Source organism: Taudactylus pleione, unplaced genomic scaffold (assembly GCF_031769625.1).
Source record: "Taudactylus pleione unplaced genomic scaffold, aTauple2 ptg000905l, whole genome shotgun sequence".
Lineage (NCBI taxonomy): Eukaryota > Metazoa > Chordata > Amphibia > Anura > Myobatrachidae > Taudactylus > Taudactylus pleione.
Window position 1 is genome coordinate 463,582 of NW_028285306.1, and position 21,585 is coordinate 485,166.

The 21,585-nt window shown below is 42.5% G+C and overlaps 1 protein-coding gene across 1 annotated transcript; it reads left to right on the top strand.

Moving 5' to 3' along the window:
* Positions 1-1,223: 1,223 nt before the first annotated feature.
* Positions 1,224-21,585, top strand: LOC148473934 (extracellular calcium-sensing receptor-like; the record flags this gene model as incomplete). Its single annotated transcript, XM_088459322.1, has 6 exons — positions 1,224-1,288; positions 3,391-3,685; positions 12,002-12,835; positions 15,635-15,862; positions 19,011-19,134; positions 20,659-21,585. Coding segments are annotated over 6 exons (2,463 nt in total), but the record flags the coding sequence as incomplete, so codon positions are not given.

A 21,585-nucleotide genomic window follows, 5' to 3' on the forward strand; every position in this document is an offset into this window, starting at 1 on the left:
TAGTTTATTATTTTCCTGTAAAATCTTACTTCTCATTACTTAGTGGTAAAACCCATTCCCACATTGAGGCTAAGCGGTATATTTTCAAAATCTTTATTTGTTGGCAGTTCTGGCTGCAGGATTTTTGTGGGCAATAATATTAGATACAACCCACCCCAGAAAAAAACTGCCGCTTTATTTATATACCACCAAGATACAGAAAATAAGAAAATATTTAATTATATTTAGTTTTGTCAACAACCAAGAAATAAAAATATCTTCACTAAACTAACATTGACTCATTTTTTTTATCACAGTGTTTGTGGTTGTTTCTCATGTCTTATAATAAATTGAAAAAACAATAATTAATATTAGCATCGTAGTGAGGACAGTTTAGCAGAATTTTTTTTATAAAAATGGTGATGATGATGAACTTTTATTATGAATCAATCTAATAATAGAAAATAGAAAAACAACATGTGACAAATATGTAACACAAAAGTTATTTTTTTCCAGGACTTTGCAATATAGAACTTTTAAAATGTGAAATGTGTTATATTTCTGAAAATTAGAACACAGTGTATGTTGAAACAAATGTACCAAATACCACTAGGAAATATTATTAGTATATTATTATTATTATTATTATTATTATTATTATTATTATTATTATTATTATGTTTAGTAATATTATTACAGATAATAATCACATTATATCTCAATGGCTGTCAAGGCAACCTGATGGGTTAGAAAGTAGCCACTTTAGTCAAAAGTTTCTTTATAGCATAAGTTAGAGCCACAGATCTTTGAGATCATGATTCCGACATGCCCTTTCCGTAAGTGTACCGTATGGTAGCAGAGCACAGTACATGGTGGAATGAGACTGCTGCCACAGTTTCATATTTATATCATAGACACAACTCGGCACGTGGCCTCTCCATGGTGAAAATAAAGTATCTCAGAGCTTTATCTTTGTGTCTTGTGATTCACTGTTACAGTCTCTTCTGCAGGATATTTATGCATTGTAAATCCAATTTAACTGCCTATATTTATTTATTACATTAAAGTTGTCATATTTTCTTTTATTTTCCAACCAGATAATGAAAGTAGATAACTGTACATGGATCTCTCTACTGCTAGTGGTGCAAATGTCAAACGCGCTATCACCGTGTCAATACTCGGATGTGCCTCTACCTGCTTATGTACACGAAGGACATGTCATCATTGGGGGCCTTATTCCCGTGCATGAAAAAACTGTGAAACAAACACTGAGATTTACTGAGAAACCTCCACGAAGGCTTTGCGAGAAGTAAGTGAATATTTAATTTTATATTACTTTTACTTACTATGAATTATTGAGGGTTTTCGCTACAAAATACAAATGTGTGAAGATTGATGCTCACTGGGGATGAGTGAAACTTTTTGGCACATTCGGGTTTCTGTATCAGCAACTGAAGATTTAGATTTAGAATTTGAAATATAAATGCCACTTTAAAAATTTAATTTTTAATAGCATATTCTACAAGCAAACTAATGTATGCATTACATTCCATAGCTTAGAATGTGTTTTTAAACAACATTTATTTTTGGAAGCTAGAAAATTTAAAAATGATAATTTGGAAAACCTTTCCTGAATTTACTAAATGTGGGCTTTGTTCCCTCTCAAATAATTTTGTTAATTGTTTTGATCTAAAAAGGGAATTCAGGTTTAAAGTGGCGGTAGATGAAATCCTGAAATCTAAATTCGGAGTGATTTGCAATAGTTACGGATGCTGTACATACAAAGTATTTATTTAGACTGTTATTGCTAGAAAACTTTTGAACTTCTTCTGCATTTAGTGAATTAAATTGGTAGATCAGCCACATTGACCTGTTCCAGCATCCATGCTAATTTTGCTTGTACCCCATAGAGGTGCGCAGGAAAACTGTAATAGGCACATATGTGGGCAGCCAAACTTCACAGGATATTGGGCAGGATATTGCCTCTCACTGAATCGGTCGCTTAGGCTGGTATATACATTTGGATTGTACAAAGTTTTGAGTATTCACATTATAAAACATGCAGTCCTGGGACCATGGTCTGAATTTGCTAGTCTGCCAGTGTGTCACTTATTTAATGTCCTTGAATTGTTGGAAGTCCCAGAATAAATTAATGGGTTTACTTCATGATCTAATACTGAACCATTTTGTGAAAGAATCTAATTCAAGAAGAATCACAATGTCCATTGTTTTAAAAAAAATTGCTACCACTTTCCCATGTCTAATACCAATAAATGAACTGTGGCATTTCTACCATCTCCTAACCCAAACCCTCCCCCAGTGCCTAACCGTAGCTCTCCACTGCCACAGCCTAATCCAAACTAGAGATGTTCGGTTCGGTTCTCCAGAAATCCGAATCCACCTGAATTTTGTGAATAGGGACAGATCCGAGTTGTGATGGTAATTTCCTGAGGAGATCCAGATAAATTTGAGTCCCTGATCTCCCAGCAATTCTGAAATCGGATTTTAAATCCGAATTTTGGGTTTTGGATTGCAAAAATTTCATGATTTCAGCTGTTTTTAAAAACTTTTTATTATTTAAAAAAAAATAAAAATCCAGATCCAAAACCAAAATCAAAACACAGGGGTCAGCACAGATCTCTAATACTAACCCTCCAGTCCCTGCAAATTGTTGACATTTCACATGTTGACATTTCACACGTCTACATTGTGAACATGTCGATATTTTGCAGATGCCAACATGTTCAAAGTCAACATTCCAACAATGTCGGCATCATAACTTTCAACATTGCAAGTGTCAACATCATGACTACATCCCGACTATACGCCACAAATGACCATCCCCACTCATCGCCCAATTGCATTTGCTGGCATGTCCGATGAAGTTCGGATTAATTTGGAACTGCAAGCGCTGCGATATACAGTAGGTCCAATTTCCCTGTAACTACAGCTGGCCATGCGGTGAGCAATAATTGTATTTTCGCTGTAAAATGCATTTGTGTGCCCATTGATAGTCACTGGCGATGAGAGAAATGTTTCTGCGTATATATCAGTGTTAGGTGACAGGAACATTGGTCAGTGAAGATTAATGGAGCTGAAGGATAATCGTTCACAGCCTGGAAATGGCTGAAAATGAGTCTGGACCATTTGGTTACCAAACCTGCCCGATCCTCCGAGTCGCTATTCAGCGACTCCAGGCAGTGAATGGAGGTCGCCCCCATTGCAGTGTATGGAGTTTGCTCTGATTATCAGGCCGTCGCTCCTCCCCTTTCAAAATAACATTTCCTCCACAAAACTGCAGCTATCTGGTGCAATCATAGTATCTGAAATGATGAACACTGATTATGTTTCTTGCTATGAAAACTTTGGGTTTGATGTGTCCATTTTCCTGCCATCAATTTATTCCTTTAGGTTTTACACAGAAAAATATCAGTACGTCCTCGCATTGCTATTTGCCATCGATGAAATAAACTCAAACCCCCTCCTGATGTCAAATGTTACATTAGGATATGAGGTTTATGACTCCTGTTATTCGGATGCTGCATCTGTAGACAGTGTCATATCCTACTTGTCCGGGAAACAGTCCAGGATGCCCAATTACAACTGCCGGTCAACACATCCGAAGCTGTCCGCGGTGGTCGGGGACTCTCCATCGTCCGGTTCAGTCGCTGCCGCTCGGATACTTGGACTCACTCTGTTCCCTCAGGTAATGTGCAAAGGATGGGGTCTGAAGCCCTTTAGAGCAAAATCATTTCCTATGTACAGAAGTGACCACACACACATAACCTCAAATGAGGATATTTGACGTGCCACAGACTTTGCGATTAAGCCGCACCGTGCCTTTAGCCAGAGACTTTTCTTAAAATATGTACCTTAGCCGTTTATTACTAATGCAACAAATAACAATGCACGGGTACCCTGGACACTGGTGTTGGCATTGCATGCAACTGCGATGTGCGACTCCGACCTATGGAAAAAGTCAAAATATGGAGGTCCGATATGAGTGAGCCGCCCCATGCTTCAAGCCATGCCTCATTGTGCCTAATCTGTGACTTTTATACCATTTCCTTATCACCAAACACTCTAACCCTAGTGCCTTTGTATGCGGCTAAGATGTATCTAAGTGACGCCATATCAGTGGCAAACGCAGGATTTTTAAAGAGGGGTTTCCATATTATATATATATATATATATATTATACACAAACAGCATTCATACACACAACTTATAAGCATACTCACGCACAGCATACTCACAGGCACAGACACACACAGACATAAGCATAGTTACACACAGCCATACATGCATACATACACACAGGATACCTACATATATGCATAGTTACACACAGTATACATACATACATACATACATGCATACATACACACAGGATACCTACATATATGCATAGTTACACACAGTATACATACATACATACATGCATACATACACACAGGATACCTACATATATGCATAGTTACACACAGCCATACATGCATACATACACACAGGATACCTACATATATGCATAGTTACACACAGCCATACATGCATACATACATGCATACATACACACAGGATACCTACATATATGCATAGTTACACACAGTATACATACTTACGTTTGCCATATTACATGGGAGTGCCACCCGTACTGGTGTATACATTGGAGTCTGCCCGTTTAGCAGGAACTGACGGACTCTGGGAATAGGCACCCATACTTTGGAATGACGATGTATTAACATCGAAACGTTGATACGCATTTGACCTGCCGTTTGTGTGTTTTTTTGGACGAGTGCCGCCGGTCTGTTTGTATATTGAAGCCTACTGGAGTGGAGCTTCTCCGGAAGGCACCCTTACGTTTGCCATATTACATGGGAGTGGCACCCGTACTGGTGTATACATTGGAGTCTGCCCGTTTAGCAGGAACTGACGGACTCTGGGAATAGGCACCCATACTTTGGAATGACGATGTATTAACATCGAAACGTTGATACGCATTTGACCTGCCGTTTGTGTGTTTTTTTGGACGAGTGCCGCCGGTCTGTTTGTATATTGAAGCCTACTGGAGTGGAGCTTCTCCGGAAGGCACACTTACGTTTGCCATATTACATGGGAGTGCCACCCGTACTGGTGTATACATTGGAGTCTGCCCGTTTAGCAGGAACTGACGGACTCTGGGAATAGGCACCCATACTTTGGAATGACGATGTATTAACATCGAAACGTTGATACGCATTTGACCTGCCGTTTGTGTGTTTTTTTGGACGAGTGCCGCCGGTCTGTTTGTATATTGAAGCCTACTGGAGTGGAGCTTCTCCGGAAGGCACCCTTACGTTTGCCATATTACATGGGAGTGCCACCCGTACTGGTGTATACATTGGAGTCTGCCCGTTTAGCAGGAACTGACGGACTCTGGGAATAGGCACCCATACTTTGGAATGACGATGTATTAACATCGAAACGTTGATACACATTTGACCTGCCGTTTGTGTGTTTTTTTGGACGAGTGCCGCCGGTCTGTTTGTATATTGAAGCCTACTGGAGTGGAGCTTCTCCGGAAGGCACCCTTACGTTTGCCATATTACATGGGAGTGCCACCCGTACTGGTGTATACATTGGAGTCTGCCCGTTTAGCAGGAACTGACGGACTCTGGGAATAGGCACCCATACTTTGGAATGACGATGTATTAACATCGAAACGTTGATACGCATTTGACCTGCCGTTTGTGTGTTTTTTTGGACGAGTGCCGCCGGTCTGTTTGTATATTGAAGCCTACTGGAGTGGAGCTTCTCCGGAAGGCACCCTTACGTTTGCCATATTACATGGGAGTGCCACCCGTACTGGTGTATACATTGGAGTCTGCCCGTTTAGCAAGAACTGACGGACTCTGGGAATAGGCACCCATACTTTGGAATGACGATGTATTAACATCGAAACGTTGATACGCATTTGACCTGCCGTTTGTGTGTTTTTTTGGACGAGTGCCGCCGGTCTGTTTGTATATTGAAGCCTACTGGAGTGGAGCTTCTCCGGAAGGCACCCTTACGTTTGCCATATTACATGGGAGTGCCACCCGTACTGGTGTATACATTGGAGTCTGCCCGTTTAGCAGGAACTGACGGACTCTGGGAATAGGCACCCATACTTTGGAATGACGATGTATTAACATCGAAACGTTGATACGCATTTGACCTGCCGTTTGTGTGTTTTTTTGGACGAGTGCCGCCGGTCTGTTTGTATATTGAAGCCTACTGGAGTGGAGCTTCTCCGGAAGGCACCCTTACGTTTGCCATATTACATGGGAGTGCCACCCGTACAGGTGTATACATTGGAGTCTGCCCGTTTAGCAGGAACTGACGGACTCTGGGAATAGGCACCCATACTTTGGAATGACGATGTATTAACATCGAAACGTTGATACGCATTTGACCTGCCGTTTGTGTGTTTTTTTGGACGAGTGCCGCCGGTCTGTTTGTATATTGAAGCCTACTGGAGTGGAGCTTCTCCGGAAGGCACCCTTACGTTTGCCATATTACATGGGAGTGCCACCCGTACTGGTGTATAAATTGGAGTCTGCCCGTTTAGCAGGAACTGACGGACTCTGGGAATAGGCACCCATACTTTGGAATGACGCTGTATTAACATCGAAACGTTGATACGCATTTGACCTGCCGTTTGTGTGTTTTTTTGGACGAGTGCCGCCGGTCTGTTTGTATATTGAAGCCTACTGGAGTGGAGCTTCTCCGGAAGGCACCCTTACGTTTGCCATATTACATGGGAGTGCCACCCGTACTGGTGTATACATTGGAGTCTGCCCGTTTAGCAGGAACTGACGGACTCTGGGAATAGGCACCCATACTTTGGAATGACGATGTATTAACATCGAAACGTTGATACGCATTTGACCTGCCGTTTGTGTGTTTTTTTGGACGAGTGCCGCCGGTCTGTTTGTATATTGAAGCCTACTGGAGTGGAGCTTCTCCGGAAGGCACCCTTACGTTTGCCATATTACATGGGAGTGCCACCCGTACTGGTGTATACATTTGAGTCTGCCCGTTTAGCAGGAACTGACGGACTCTGGGAATAGGCACCCATACTTTGGAATGACGATGTATTAACATCGAAACGTTGATACGCATTTGACCTGCCGTTTGTGTGTTTTTTTGGACGAGTGCCGCCGGTCTGTTTGTATATTGAAGCCTACTGGAGTGGAGCTTCTCCGGAAGGCACCCTTACGTTTGCCATATTACATGGGAGTGCCACCCGTACTGGTGTATACATTGGAGTCTGCCCGTTTAGCAGGAACTGACGGACTCTGGGAATAGGCACCCATACTTTGGAATGACGATGTATTAACATCGAAACGTTGATACGCATTTGACCTGCCGTTTGTGTGTTTTTTTGGACGAGTGCCGCCGGTCTGTTTGTATATTGAAGCCTACTGGAGTGGAGCTTCTCCGGAAGGCACCCTTACGTTTGCCATATTACATGGGAGTGCCACCCGTACTGGTGTATACATTGGAGTCTGCCCGTTTAGCAGGAACTGACGGACTCTGGGAATAGGCACCCATACTTTGGAATGACGATGTATTAACATCGAAACGTTGATACGCATTTGACCTGCCGTTTGTGTGTTTTTTTGGACGAGTGCCGCCGGTCTGTTTATATATATATATATATATATATATATATATTATACACAAACAGCATTCATACACACAACTTATAAGCATACTCACGCACAGCATACTCACAGGCACAGACACACACAGACATAAGCATAGTTACACACAGCCATACATGCATACATACACACAGGATACCTACATATATGCATAGTTACACACAGTATACATACATACATACATGCATACATACACACAGGATACCTACATATATGCATAGTTACACACAGTATACATACATACATACATGCATACATACACACAGGATACCTACATATATGCATAGTTACACACAGCCATACATGCATACATACACACAGGATACCTACATATATGCATAGTTACACACAGCTATACATGCATACATACATGCATACATACACACAGGATACCTACATATATGCATAGTTACACACAGTATACATACATACAGGCATACATACACACAGGATACCTACATATATGCATAGTTACACACAGTATACATACATACATACATTCATACATACACACAGGATACCTACATATATGCATAGTTACACACAGTATACATACATACATACATACATGCATACATACACACAGGATACCTAAATATATGCATAGTTACACACAGTATACATACATACATGCATACATACACACAGGATACCTACATATATGCATAGTTACACACAGTATACATACATACATACATTCATACATACACACAGGATACCTACATATATGCATAGTTACACACATACATACATGCATACATACACACAGGATACCTACATATATGCATAGTTACACACAGTATACATACATACATACATTCATACATACACACAGGATACCTACATATATGCATAGTTACACACAGTATACATACATACATACATGCATACATACACACCGGATACCTACATATATGCATAGTTACACACAGTACACATACATACATACATGCATACCTACACACAGGATACCTACATATATGCATAGTTACACACAGTATACATACATACATACATGCATACATACACACAGGATACCTACATATATGCATAGTTACACACAGCCATACATGCATACATACACACAGGATACCTACATATATGCATAGTTACACACATACATACATACATTCATACATACACACAGGATACCTACATATATGCATAGTTACACACATTATACATACATACATACATGCATACATACACACAGGATACCTACATATATGCTTAGTTACACACAGTATACATACATACATACATTCATACATACACACAGGATACCTACATATATATGCATAGTTACACACAGTATACATACATACATACATGCATACATACACACAGGATACCTACATATATGCATAGTTACACACAGTATACATACATACATACATACATACATGCATACATACACACAGGATACCTACATATATGCATAGTTACACACAGTATACATACATACATACATTCATACATACACACAGGATACCTACATATATGCATAGTTACACACATACATACATGCATACATACACACAGGATACCTACATATATGCATAGTTACACACAGTATACATACATACATACATTCCTACATACACACAGGATACCTACATATATGCATAGTTACACACAGTATACATGCATACATACACACAGGATACCTACATATATGCATAGTTACACACATACATACATGCATACATACACACAGGATACCTACATATATGCATAGTTACACACAGTATACATACATACATACATGCATACATACACACAGGATACCTACATATATGCATAGTTACACACAGTATACATACATACATACATTCCTACATACACACAGGATACCTACATATATGCATAGTTACACACAGTATACATGCGCATACATACACACAGGATACCTACATATATGCATAGTTACACACATACATACATGCATACATACACACAGGATACCTACATATATGCATAGTTACACACAGTATACATGCATACATACACACAGGATACCTACATATATGCATAGTTACACACATACATACATGCATACATACACACAGGATACCTACATATATGCATAGTTACACACAGTATACATACATACATACATGCATACATACACACAGGATACCTACATATATGCATAGTTACACACAGTATACATGCGCATACATACACACAGGATACCTACATATATGCATAGTTACACACATACATACATGCATACATACACACAGGATACCTACATATATGCATAGTTACACACAGCCATACAAGCATACATACACACAGGATACCTACATATATGCATAGTTACACACAGCCATACATGCATACATACACACAGGATACCTACATATATGCATAGTTACACACAGTATACATACATACATACATTCATACATACACACACACACACACACACGCATACATATGCACAACATACATACATACATGCACCAATACCAGTATACTTATCTAGGGCAGAGGAGAGGAGGAGGAGGAGGGTCACCGCTGGAGCCCATGTGAGCGTAGTTGCTCCTTCCCGGCGATCTCCTCCTGAAGACTTGGATCTGAGCCAGACCCAGAGCAGCTGCACCAGGATGACGACGACCACCGCGATGAGAGCTGCGGCCTTCAGGGCACCTGACCACCCACACGGAATGATGGGAAACACCGGGAGACAAGCGGCTGCTCCATCCCCTACTGCCGCTGCTCCAAAACGCCCCCTCACAGCACGGCAGGGACTGGCAGTGTCTCGCACAACAGTGCTTCCTGCCCGGCGCTGTCTCCGTCTCTAAAAAATATCATTTGGTCAGCCAGGGGGGATTTCTGGGTACTCAGAAACCCCCCCTTCATGCGCTACTGTATATGGCGCAAAAACAATAGGTGCATGAGGACACATCTGTAAATGGAGGCTTTCAGCTATATCTATACCCTATAAAGTACAGAAAAACTGCGCTTCAAACTGTGGTGCAGCAGTAAGACCGCTGAAGTGGTCACTCTCACTTCCAAAATCCAATTTACAACAAAGTACTTGCGGTAACCTGCACTCCCTGGGGTGTTTCTATGATCAAAAGTTCACGTAGTCCAACATAAAGGGCCTGATTCAGCTTTGGAAATAGAGTGAGATATAGCACTTAACTGATCATCTTGGTGAAACCATGCTGCACTTGCAGGGGGGGCAGATTTAAAATGTGCAGAGAGATTTAGATTTGGGAGGGAGGTCTCCAAACTGACATCTAAATTGTAGAGTAATAATAAAGCTGTGCAGTATTTGTGGGCTACATGCAAAAGCAGCCAGTATTTACCCTACATGCAAAAAAAAGGGCTGTAAATACATCATTTTTTTTGCATGTAGGGTAAATACTGGCTCTAGTTAATTTAGATGTCATTGCAATATGGTTTGTCCAGGTTCACAGATAAGTGGTAATTCTCACTCTGGGGGTCATTCAGACCCGGTCGTTAGCGCCGATGCGCTCGGACCGGGTCGATGGCCCCCCACAGAGCATGCGCACGACGGCGCCGTCGCGCGCATGCGTGAGACCCGCTACGACCGACAGCACCGGTCGTAGCAGGTCTCGATCCAAAGGGGGCGAGCTGTCGATGTTGATTGACAGCTCGCCCCGTTTGGAAGGCGGGCCGGGGGGGTGGCAGCCCAAACGGAGGCGTTCCCATGGGACAGAGCCAGAAGCTCTCCGGGGCTTACGACAAGGGAGACCCTACCCTAGGGTCTTGTCGTAAGCCCCGATGGTCCATCACTGGAGCGGTCATTAGAGCTGTGGGTGTTAACCCACAGCCTAACGACCGCAACAGAGGTGGGCGGTCAGGATGCAAGTGGCCGCCCAGTTTCTGAGCGACCGCTTGCATCCTCCGGCCGCCTCTGAATGAGGCCCTCTATTCCCAAAGCTGAATCAGGCCCAAAGTCCTTAAATCTCTTCTGTTGGAGTGGAAATCCTTCTGTTTCCAGTAGATGTATTCTCAATACTGCCTACCCCTAGGTGCCCTGACAAGTGTCACAGTATCAGAAGGAGGAACGTTGCTTAATAATTAGGATTTGTATTTACAATTTACATTTTAATAGGGCTGGGAAACTTTTATTTTACTAGTAATGAACAAATATATGTATGCATAGTATAATAAATGACACCATTGGTTCAGCAGGTATAAAATTCATTTTTTTCTCCTTGAGCTAGAGCATAGAATGTAAATGTCCCCAGTGGTGGGCTATACATTGGGGTGGCTGGAATATTTGGAGCCCATTTCATGAAAGCTAACATTTAGTTACCAGTTTACAAAACTTTCATAATAGGTTCTCTTTGCAGATCAGTTACGCCTCCGCCCTTCCCTCTCTGGCTGACAAAGTCCAGTTCCCATCTTTCGTCCGGACAGTGGGCACCGTAGACTCTCAGCCCATCGCTGTGGTCCAGATGATCATGTATTTCAATTGGTCATGGGTTGGTATAGTGTCTTCCAATAACGACTACGGGGACCAAGGCAGCCAGAAGCTAAAACTTGAGATGGCAAAGAACGGCATTTGTGTTGCCTTTGCCAAAACCCTATCGGTGCCGCCCAGCAAAGACAGCCTGGATAACATTATCAACGCTATGCACAAAACCAAGACCAATGTTATAGTGCTGTACGCCTATGCTACCGAGCTGATAGCCTTTCTGCAGGATGTTACCGATAATGGGATAGTTGGGAAAATTTGGATTGCGGTAGGAAGTTGGCTGCCTTCCGCTGTTTTTACCCAAAAATCACTATGGAGCACGTTGAATGGGACCATCGGTCTTGCCAAATACAGTTCAAATATCCCTGGTTTCAGAGATTTCCTGTACAGTATTTATCCCTCCATGTACCCCAATGATATATTTATTAAGGAATTTTGGGAACATGTCTTTTCCTGTAAGTGGAAGGAAAGTGATGTTGGCAATACCTCATCCAATGGGACCAATACTACGTTTTGCACAGGCAAAGAAGAATTAATCAGACTGGACAGCTCTGTGTATGACACAAACAACTTTCGATTAGCCGTGTCCGTGTACAACTCCGTGTATGCCGCAGCACACGCTATACAGGACATGATGTCGTGTCAGCCTGGAAAAGGACCATTTTTGAATGGATCTTGTACAAACATTGAACATTTTCAGCCATGGCAGGTACCGCTTAGAAATACACAAATATATACAGTATCTAGCAACATCTATTGCAGTGATGGCATTAGCGTACATCTCTGAATCGTAAAAGACTACATCCAAAGTTCTATAGAAGTCTATGGGGTCTATACATAATTAATGCTCTGCAGAAGTAACAATGTTACCATGTAATACTCCATTTTACAAGCGACGGTCAGGTTGGAGCTGTACAATATGCTCCCTGAGCCCCCTCTATTTAGGTAGTGGCTATGGTGGCCCCCAGTAAGATCTTCAGTGGAAGTACCATGACTGGATCCGGACTATAGATTGACAGTAATTAGTTAGACAATGTCTAGATAGACACCAGATGTTAGACAGTAAATAGTTAAAGTTCGACACAGACAAAAGTCAGACACACTAAAGTTAGACATGTGATAAGTTTCGACAGGTACAAAAGGTCGAAAGGGTCAAAAGTTCGACATGAAAATGATTGACACAAAAATGGTCGAGACTTTTTTTTTTTTTAGGATCAGGGTTATGTTTAGTGTTAGGGTTAGGCACTTACTGGAGGGTTAGGCACTTACCTCCACGGCTAGGGTTAGGCACTTACCCAGACGGTTAGGGTTAGGCACCAGGATGGAGGGTTACAGTTAGGCACCATGAGGAGGGTTAGGGTGAAGATTATGGCTAAAAGACAAAAACTTTTTTGTCTTCTTTTTTTAAGATTAGGATTAGGTTTAAGGTTAGGGTTAGGCACTTACTGGACAGTTAGGCACTTACCCCCATGGTTAGGGTTAGGCACTTACCCAGACGGTTAGGGTTAGGCACCAGGAGGGAGGGTTAGGGTTAGGGTGAAGATTAGGGCTAAAAAAAAAAATTGGTCGACCATTTTTGTGTCGACCATTTTCATGTCGAACTTTTAACCCTGTTGATCTTTTGTACCCGTCGAACTTTTTACATGTCTAACTTTAGTGTGTCTGACTTTTGTGTGTGTGTCGAACTTTTATCCTGGTCTAACTATTAACTGTCTAACATCTGGTGTCTATCTAGACATTGTAACTAATTACTGTCTATCTCTTACACCACACCTTACTGTGACTCCCCTGTGCTTCATATTCCTGACATGCTAAATTCCAAGCTTGGGGTGAAAGGATATATAAGGGACATGAAGGAAGATGTATAAAACCTTGGAGAGAGATAGAGTGGAGCAGTTGCCCAAAGAAACCAATAAGCTTCTCACTGTCATTCCATAGGCTGTTCCAGATAAATGACAGTTAGTAGCTAACTGGTTGCTCTGGGTAATTTCTCCACTTTATCGCTCTCCAAGGGGTAGATTTGCTAAAGTTTCTAAAAAAGGAAACTGGAGGTGTTGCCAATAGCAACCAAACAGATTGTAGCCATCATTTCTTTATTCTCAAAAATGAGACATATAATCTGATTGGTTGCTATGGTCAACACCATCGCTTGCCTGTTTTAGAAGCTTTAGCAAATCAACCTCCAAGGCTTGAAACATTTCCCCCATTGTATAGAGGAGCTGTGCTAAGATCAGTTTATGAAGCATAAAGTAGGGGAGATAGAGAACAGCCCTTACTTGAGACTGGTTCTAAATCATAGCTCTCTATGGGGCTCATTTATCAATGAGTTTTATCATACGCAACAAGAGATAAAACTCGCAGTGTATGATAATGGTGCTCCAGCCAATCAGCTCCCAACTGTCATCTGTTTGAAAAATGACAGTTGGAAGCTGATTGGTTTAGGAACCATTTATCATATGAAACAAGTTTTAAATCTCGTTGCGTATGATAAAACTCTTTGGTAAATTAGCACTTAAGAAGGAGATGTATCAAGCTGTGGAGAGAGATAAAATATCAACCAATCAGCTTCTGTCATACTTCAAACAGCCTGTAAATTGGCAGTTAGGAGCTGATTGGTTGGTACTTTTGGACCTGATTCAGACCCACTCGCTAGGATGCTTTTGCTCGTAAATGGCCGATGGTTCGCATTGGGCGCATGCGTTTACATTGCAGTGCGTGAACCAGTGCGAGAGATCGGGAAGCGTTCGCTCGCTGCGCATAGACTGTCCTACAGAGTGAGTGACAGGAGAAGCCGTTTGTGGGTGGTGACATTGGCTGGCTGCTAGAAACGGGGGAGTGGAGATGCGAACGCAGGCGTGCCTGAGCGTCTCTGCGCCGTTTCAGAGATGTGCATAATTTAGAGGCAGCGTCATACTACCTGTGACCTGGCTGGTTTTTATACTGAAGTGCTTGCAGTGCTTGAGGTAGGGCATGGTCAGCCACAAGCGCTGTGATCACATCCGATGGTACTCGATGCACCAATGGTTGCTTACACTTCCTGGAGATGACGTGCACAAGTGGGCATCTTAAGACATGCTGGTGGGCGTCTGCATACACAAAGCGATCGCACGCCAAGACATAGTGGGTGTGCTAATGCCTTGCCGTGCGATCGCCTGCCTACACAAATTTACATATGCATCGTGCAAGCGAACGCATGTAGCGAGCGGGTCTGAATCTGGTCCCTTATCCCTTTTCACTTTATCTCTCTCCAAGCTTTGATAAATCTCCCCCTAAGTTTGGCCAAAGTGCATGCTCCAGCTGAAACCATTATGGAGGAGATGCTCTGCATCTCAGATGGTGCGAGATCGAAGTCACCTTGAATTTCTGGGACCCATAAGTAGCACTCACACAACACCTCTGTGATTTCTGATAGCTGTATAAATTGTATATACTGTATCTACAAATGAGTAAGATGGGCACTTATCTGCCACACGGCTGCTTTGTCGCATTTACCTCATTTTTGTTTAAGCTTTTCCACTATGTCAAAAAAGTGCGTTTCCTGAACTCCGGAGGGGAGATTGTGGCGTTTGATGAGAAGGGAGAGCTGAAAGGACTTTATGATGTCTTAAACTGGCAAGTTTCTGAGGATTTGAAAGGAGGGCTTGTGAAAGTCGGGATCTTTGATGACTGGGGCCCAAACGGAGAAAAGCTGGTCTGGAGTGATAAAACCATATCATGGGGAGCAAAGTATACACAGGTATGCTGATGATTACATAGATGAATGTGAGTGCATTATACTACTTACAGATATTCTGCATTGCTTGGTAGCCTGCTTGGGTAGGGCATGTCACAAAACCGGGAGTTAGTCACTCTTACCTTGTCCAGCGGTGCTTTACCAAGGTGAACTACCCTTTCCTAGAGCACTGTCAATCCACTTCCTGAGGTTCATGGGCGCAGCCATGTTGTTTCTGATCAGCTGAGCACCAGTTTCCAGTCTCCACCTGTCTCCTGCGCTCACATGACCACTTCAGCCTATCTCTGACAAGAGCGCCCTATTTAAGCATGCACCTGACACAAGCACCTTGTCAGAACAATGTGGTTCTTTACCTTCCAGTGTTCTCACTCACTAGTGAGTGAGTGCTACCTCCGATCCACTACCTGAACCTATACTGCTGGACTCCTGCAAGCTGCTACCTCTGAGTTACTACATTAAGTCTGCAATCCCGAGCTGTATGCTGCTACCAAGCCTGCATCTATCAGCCTGTGTTCAAGTACTAGATCCAGTTCAGCTCTACTACTGGTTCTATCACCATTCTCACTACAGTCCAAGCCTGCAGTCCCAATCCGGCTGGCTGCTGCTATCTCCGGTCCCACTCTGGTCCAAGCCTGCAGTTCCACTCCAGCTGGCTGTTAATATATCAGATGCCACTCCGGTCCAATTCTGTGGTTCCACTCCACTGGTTGCTGCTCTCTCTGGTTCCACTCTGGTTAAAGCCTCTGGTCCCACTCCAGCTGACTACTGCTATCTCAGGTCCCACTCTGGTTCAAGCCTTGAGTCCTACTCTGGCTGGCTGCTGCTCTCACTGGTTATACCCCGGTTCAAGCCTATAGTTCCACTCTGGCTGGTTGCTGCTCTCTCTGGTCCCACTCCGGTACAAAGCTGCAGTTCCACTCCTTATGACTTTTGCTCTCTATCTCTGGGTTCACTCCAGTTACTCTGCTGCTCTAGCTCCGGGCCCAATCCAGTTCAAGACTCTGGTATCACTCCAGTTACACTGCGGTTACCTATGGTCCCAGTTCAGTACAAGCTTCTGGTTCCCCTCTGGCTACTGTGTAGTTACTTCAAGTCTCCAGGTCCTTTCCGGTTTTTCAGCAGTTACCTCCAGTCCCAGTCTGGTCCAAGACTCCTGTTCTCTGCAGTTACCTCTGGTCCCAGTTCAGTACAAGCTTCTGGTTCCCCTCTGGCTACTGTGTAGTTACTTCAAGTCTCCAGGTCCTTTCCGGCTTCTCAACAGTTACCTCCAGTCCCAGTCCAGTACAAGCCTCTGTTTTCACTCTAGCTATTCTGCAGTTACCTTCGGTTCCAGTCAAGTGAAAGCCTCAGGTTTTATTCTTGCTACTCTGCTGTTAGCTACAGTTTCAGTCCGATTCAAGCCTGCGGTTCCACTGCGGCTGGCTGTTGCTCCCTCTAGTCTCAGTCTGGTTAAGTCTCCGGTTCCATTTTGGTTCCACATCTACAACCTCCGATTCTAATTCCAGTTCTTCTGCAGTCCAAGTCTGTGGGTTATTCTCCAATGCCAGTCTGCTTTTATTCTGAAGCCTCCTGAGCATCTAAAGACTCTCCTAGTGCTTCCAGTACCAAGTCTTCTGCCACAGTGACCTAATCAACTAGCAAGTGCTCTGAGTATATCTCTCCTGCTTATTGCAGGTTCAAGTTGACTTTAACCTCACTAGGCATTGCAACTCCTAACTTACTTTGGGACTCACTACTCACCATGCCATTGTTACCTCCATCGTTGGTGGTTGTTGCCCTCTGGGTCCTCTCTTAGAGTATTAGGGTTCGTTCTGAGTCTCTGCTACAAATGTTTATTCCAGGTGTTGGGGACTAGGTACTGGATCTAAGTTCCTCTTTGAGGATTTAGACTACAGTGACCCAGCTCTGATAATCGATCTGCAGCTTATGTTAGAAGACTCCAGATGGGCTACTGATTACCTGAATTACTTGCTGTGCTATCCTCTGAGTTCTCAAACACTGGTTCCAACCCTTTATCCCTATATCTAGGTAGAGACGTGTGGTTCGGTTCTCCAGAAGCCCGAATCTACCCAAATTTTGTGATTTGGACAGATCCGAGTAGCAGTTCTAATCTCCTGAGGAGATTCAGAATTCAAATTTTAAAACCAAATTTTGGGTTTTTATTTGCAAAAATTACATGATTTTAGCAGTTTTGAAAAACTTTTCATCATTTTTAAAAGAAAGTCCAGATCCAAAACCAAAACCAAACGCTTTAGGGTGGTTTTGAAAAACCAAACCAAAACACGAAGATGAAGCCAGATAACCACATTATATAAATACCACCTACCTGCTGCTACATTAAATGACATAGTAAGCCTCCACATTACATTAATAATCACCACGAACTTATATGAAACCACCACACTCTCCCAGTAGGCTGGTCTGCGAACAATTGCTGTGGGGGATAGACTCCTCTATCTGCATACTCTGGAGTCTCTGCATACCAGCCCCTGGCGTGCTGGATCATGGAGAAGGAGTTGGCCCACATAGTGGGTAGATGGGTGAGGGGCTGAGGGAGAACTAGGAGAGAGAATGGAAGAAGGAGAGGTGAGAAGTAAGAGCAAGATCAGAGGGGAATAAGTGTAGAGGAACAAGATGGAAGTCAGCCAGACAATCACGGAGAAGCTGTGTCTGACGAGCTGCATCCCCTATCTATCAGCTCGCATGACTCATCACTTAGTCAGTTCCATTGTTTGATTTCTCTTCACCAGCAAAATTTAGGTTTCTCATAAAGACATTTCACCAATGTGTGAAAAACATTCTGATATACAATAGATTAGGAGAAAATCCCAATAACAAGGGATGTGTGGGAGTTTGACATCATTGGTGTTGTAACCATACACAGAAAGAACACAAATATGGAAATATGGAAATAAATGACAGACATAAACCCTATTCACAGTCAGCTCAGAGGGGTAACTTAGAACTGGGACTAGCATATACATTCCCCTGTGTTAACCACAATTAAACATTTAGGTTCCAAAATGTAGGTTTATCTCCAAAAAAGATTTTGTGATAACTTATTGCTGCCACCGATGTAGTCGGCAATAAAATCTGTATCGTGGATGTAACAGAAACAAAGATGTCATCTAATCAGCTGGTTCTTTTTCAGGTTCCCACTTCTGTGTGCTGTGGAAGTTGTCCCCCTGGATTCAGAAAAGCTCCCCGAGAAGGAGAACCCTTCTGCTGCTATGACTGTATCCCGTGCTCGGATGGAGAAATTTCCAACCAGACTGGTTTGTGCTACACAACTACTATGCAACACATAACTCAGACACATAATCTTCTGCATTTACTTCACCGTTCTGCGGAAATTCTATTGTAATCTGTATTTGTGAATCAGCATTTGGTGGAATGACAACAGGCAGTTCAGTCATTATTGTGCCTGGGGTATAACTGTAAATACTTAGGGGTCTATTTACTAAGCAGTGTTAGGAGAAGTGAAAAGTGAAGAGTGAAAAGTGATAAGGTGCCAGCCGATCAGCTCTTAACTGCCATCTCACAGGCTGTGTTTGAAAAATGACAGTTGGGAGCTGATTGGCTGGCACCTTATCACTTTTCACTCTTCACTTTTCACTTCTCCTAACACTGCTTAGTAAATAGACCCCTCAAAGCCAAATTCCACTGGTCCAATGCTGCATAAGATGCATATTTTGTGGAACAGTTTGCTCATCCCCATTAGCAGTTTTTCATCATGTCTACTGTAGATAGCCCACAAGGTGGCAGTAATGCACTGTGTTTCCTCCATATTTGGTTCCTGAGATGTGCGGTTCGATTTTCCTGAAAAACAAACACTTTGGGGTTCCGAGTCGAATCTAGTCCCGGCTTGGATCACTTTTGGGGTAAACAGGTCCAAATGACATAATTTTAGCTGTTTTTGTCAATTTCAAAGCAAACCAGAAACAAAAACAAAACTGAACTCATACCAGAACACTTGAGGGTGGTTTTGCCAAATCCATAACTTTTGAGGGTGGTTTTGCCAAAACCGAATCATTGTCCACTCACATCTCTAATAACGCAAGTATCTTATATTTCCTACTGGCTAAAACACCTCTGTAATGGTGACAGTTTTATTAACATACAGAAGTGTCTTATAATGTGCATTCCATGAAGATTTAACAATGAAATTCTACAGGAATTTGAAAAAGTAAAATAAAATAAAAAAAATAACATGGTCTATAAAGAGATAGAAGGCAGCATAAGGTAACAAGCTATACCAAAATAGAGGTTACAAGTACTAGCAGTGACGACCGGGCTAGGCTCATCCACTTAAGATATGTGCTACATTATTACACCATCAGTGATTTTATACCGCTCAGAGATGTAATCGGTGATTATTTACCTCTGTGTACCACTCATGACTTGAATTGCAAGCTCCTCGTAGTTTGTACTATTATGTAGTGTCTGTGGCCTCTTTCATTAATTACTGCCAATCCAAATTGATCAGTTTCATCCTGTAATAATGATCTGTTTCCGACTTGCCCACCTTTTTCCCTACTTCAGTAGACTGGGGAATTAATTCATTGAGAAAGGTGTTTTTTGTTTTGTTTTTAACATGAAAAATTGACCACTGATCATTGCAAAGAAAAGATAAGTGAGAAATTGAAGCCTCGTAGTAATGGATGGAAAGGGTCAAGCTGGTAATTTATACACCATTGCATAAATAGCCACAAACATTTCATAATGTCCATAAAAATAATAACATTGATGGAAAACAGTAAGTAGAATGTATGTGCTGTAATGTTCCTCTGCTTTCTCAGATACCACCGACTGCATGAGGTGCCCCGAGGATCAATGGTCCAATGAGAACCGTGTCAGATGCATCCCAAAAGTGATTGAGTTCCTCTCATATGAGGAGCCGCTGGGCATTGCGTTGTCCAGCATCAGTGGTGTTTGCTCGCTAGTGACTCTCTCGGTTCTCTGCATCTTCATCCGGTTCAGGGATACACCGCTGGTCAAAGCCAATAACCGCCACCTGAGCTATCTGCTGCTGGTGGCTCTACTCCTTTGCTTCCTCTGCTCCTTCCTGTTCATTGGCCAGCCTTCCACCATAACCTGCTTGGTCCGCCAAGCGATATTTGGGACCATATTTTCTCTCTGTGTGTCATGTATCTTTGCCAAAACTATTACAGTCGTTATCGCGTTTAATGCCACGAAGCCCAATAGCTCCCTGAGGAAATGGGTGGGTTCCTCCATTCCGAACTCCATGATACTTACTGGCTCAGGTATACAAACTATGATCTGCACCTCATGGGTGATAATGTACCCGTCGTTTCCAGAACTTAACATGAAGGAATCAAAAGGCGTAATAACAGTAGAGTGCAAGGAAGGATCGATAATATTCTTCTACATCATGTTGGGGTTCTTGGGTTCTTTAGCCATTTTGACACTAATAATAGCATTTCTGGCCAGAAACCTGCCCGACGGCTTCAACGAGACCAAGTTTATTACGTTCAGCATGTTGGTCTTCACAAGTGTATGGATCTCTTTTATCCCGGCTTACGTCAGTACCAAAGGAAAGTATATGGTCGCCGTGGAAATCTTTGCCATACTCTCATCGAGCCTCGGCCTGATTTGCTGCATCTTTGCCCCAAAATGTCATATCATCATTCTCAGGCCTCACATGAACACCAGGGACTATTTAATTTCAAAGAACCAACCTGTAAAAAGAAATTAAACTCACTGAA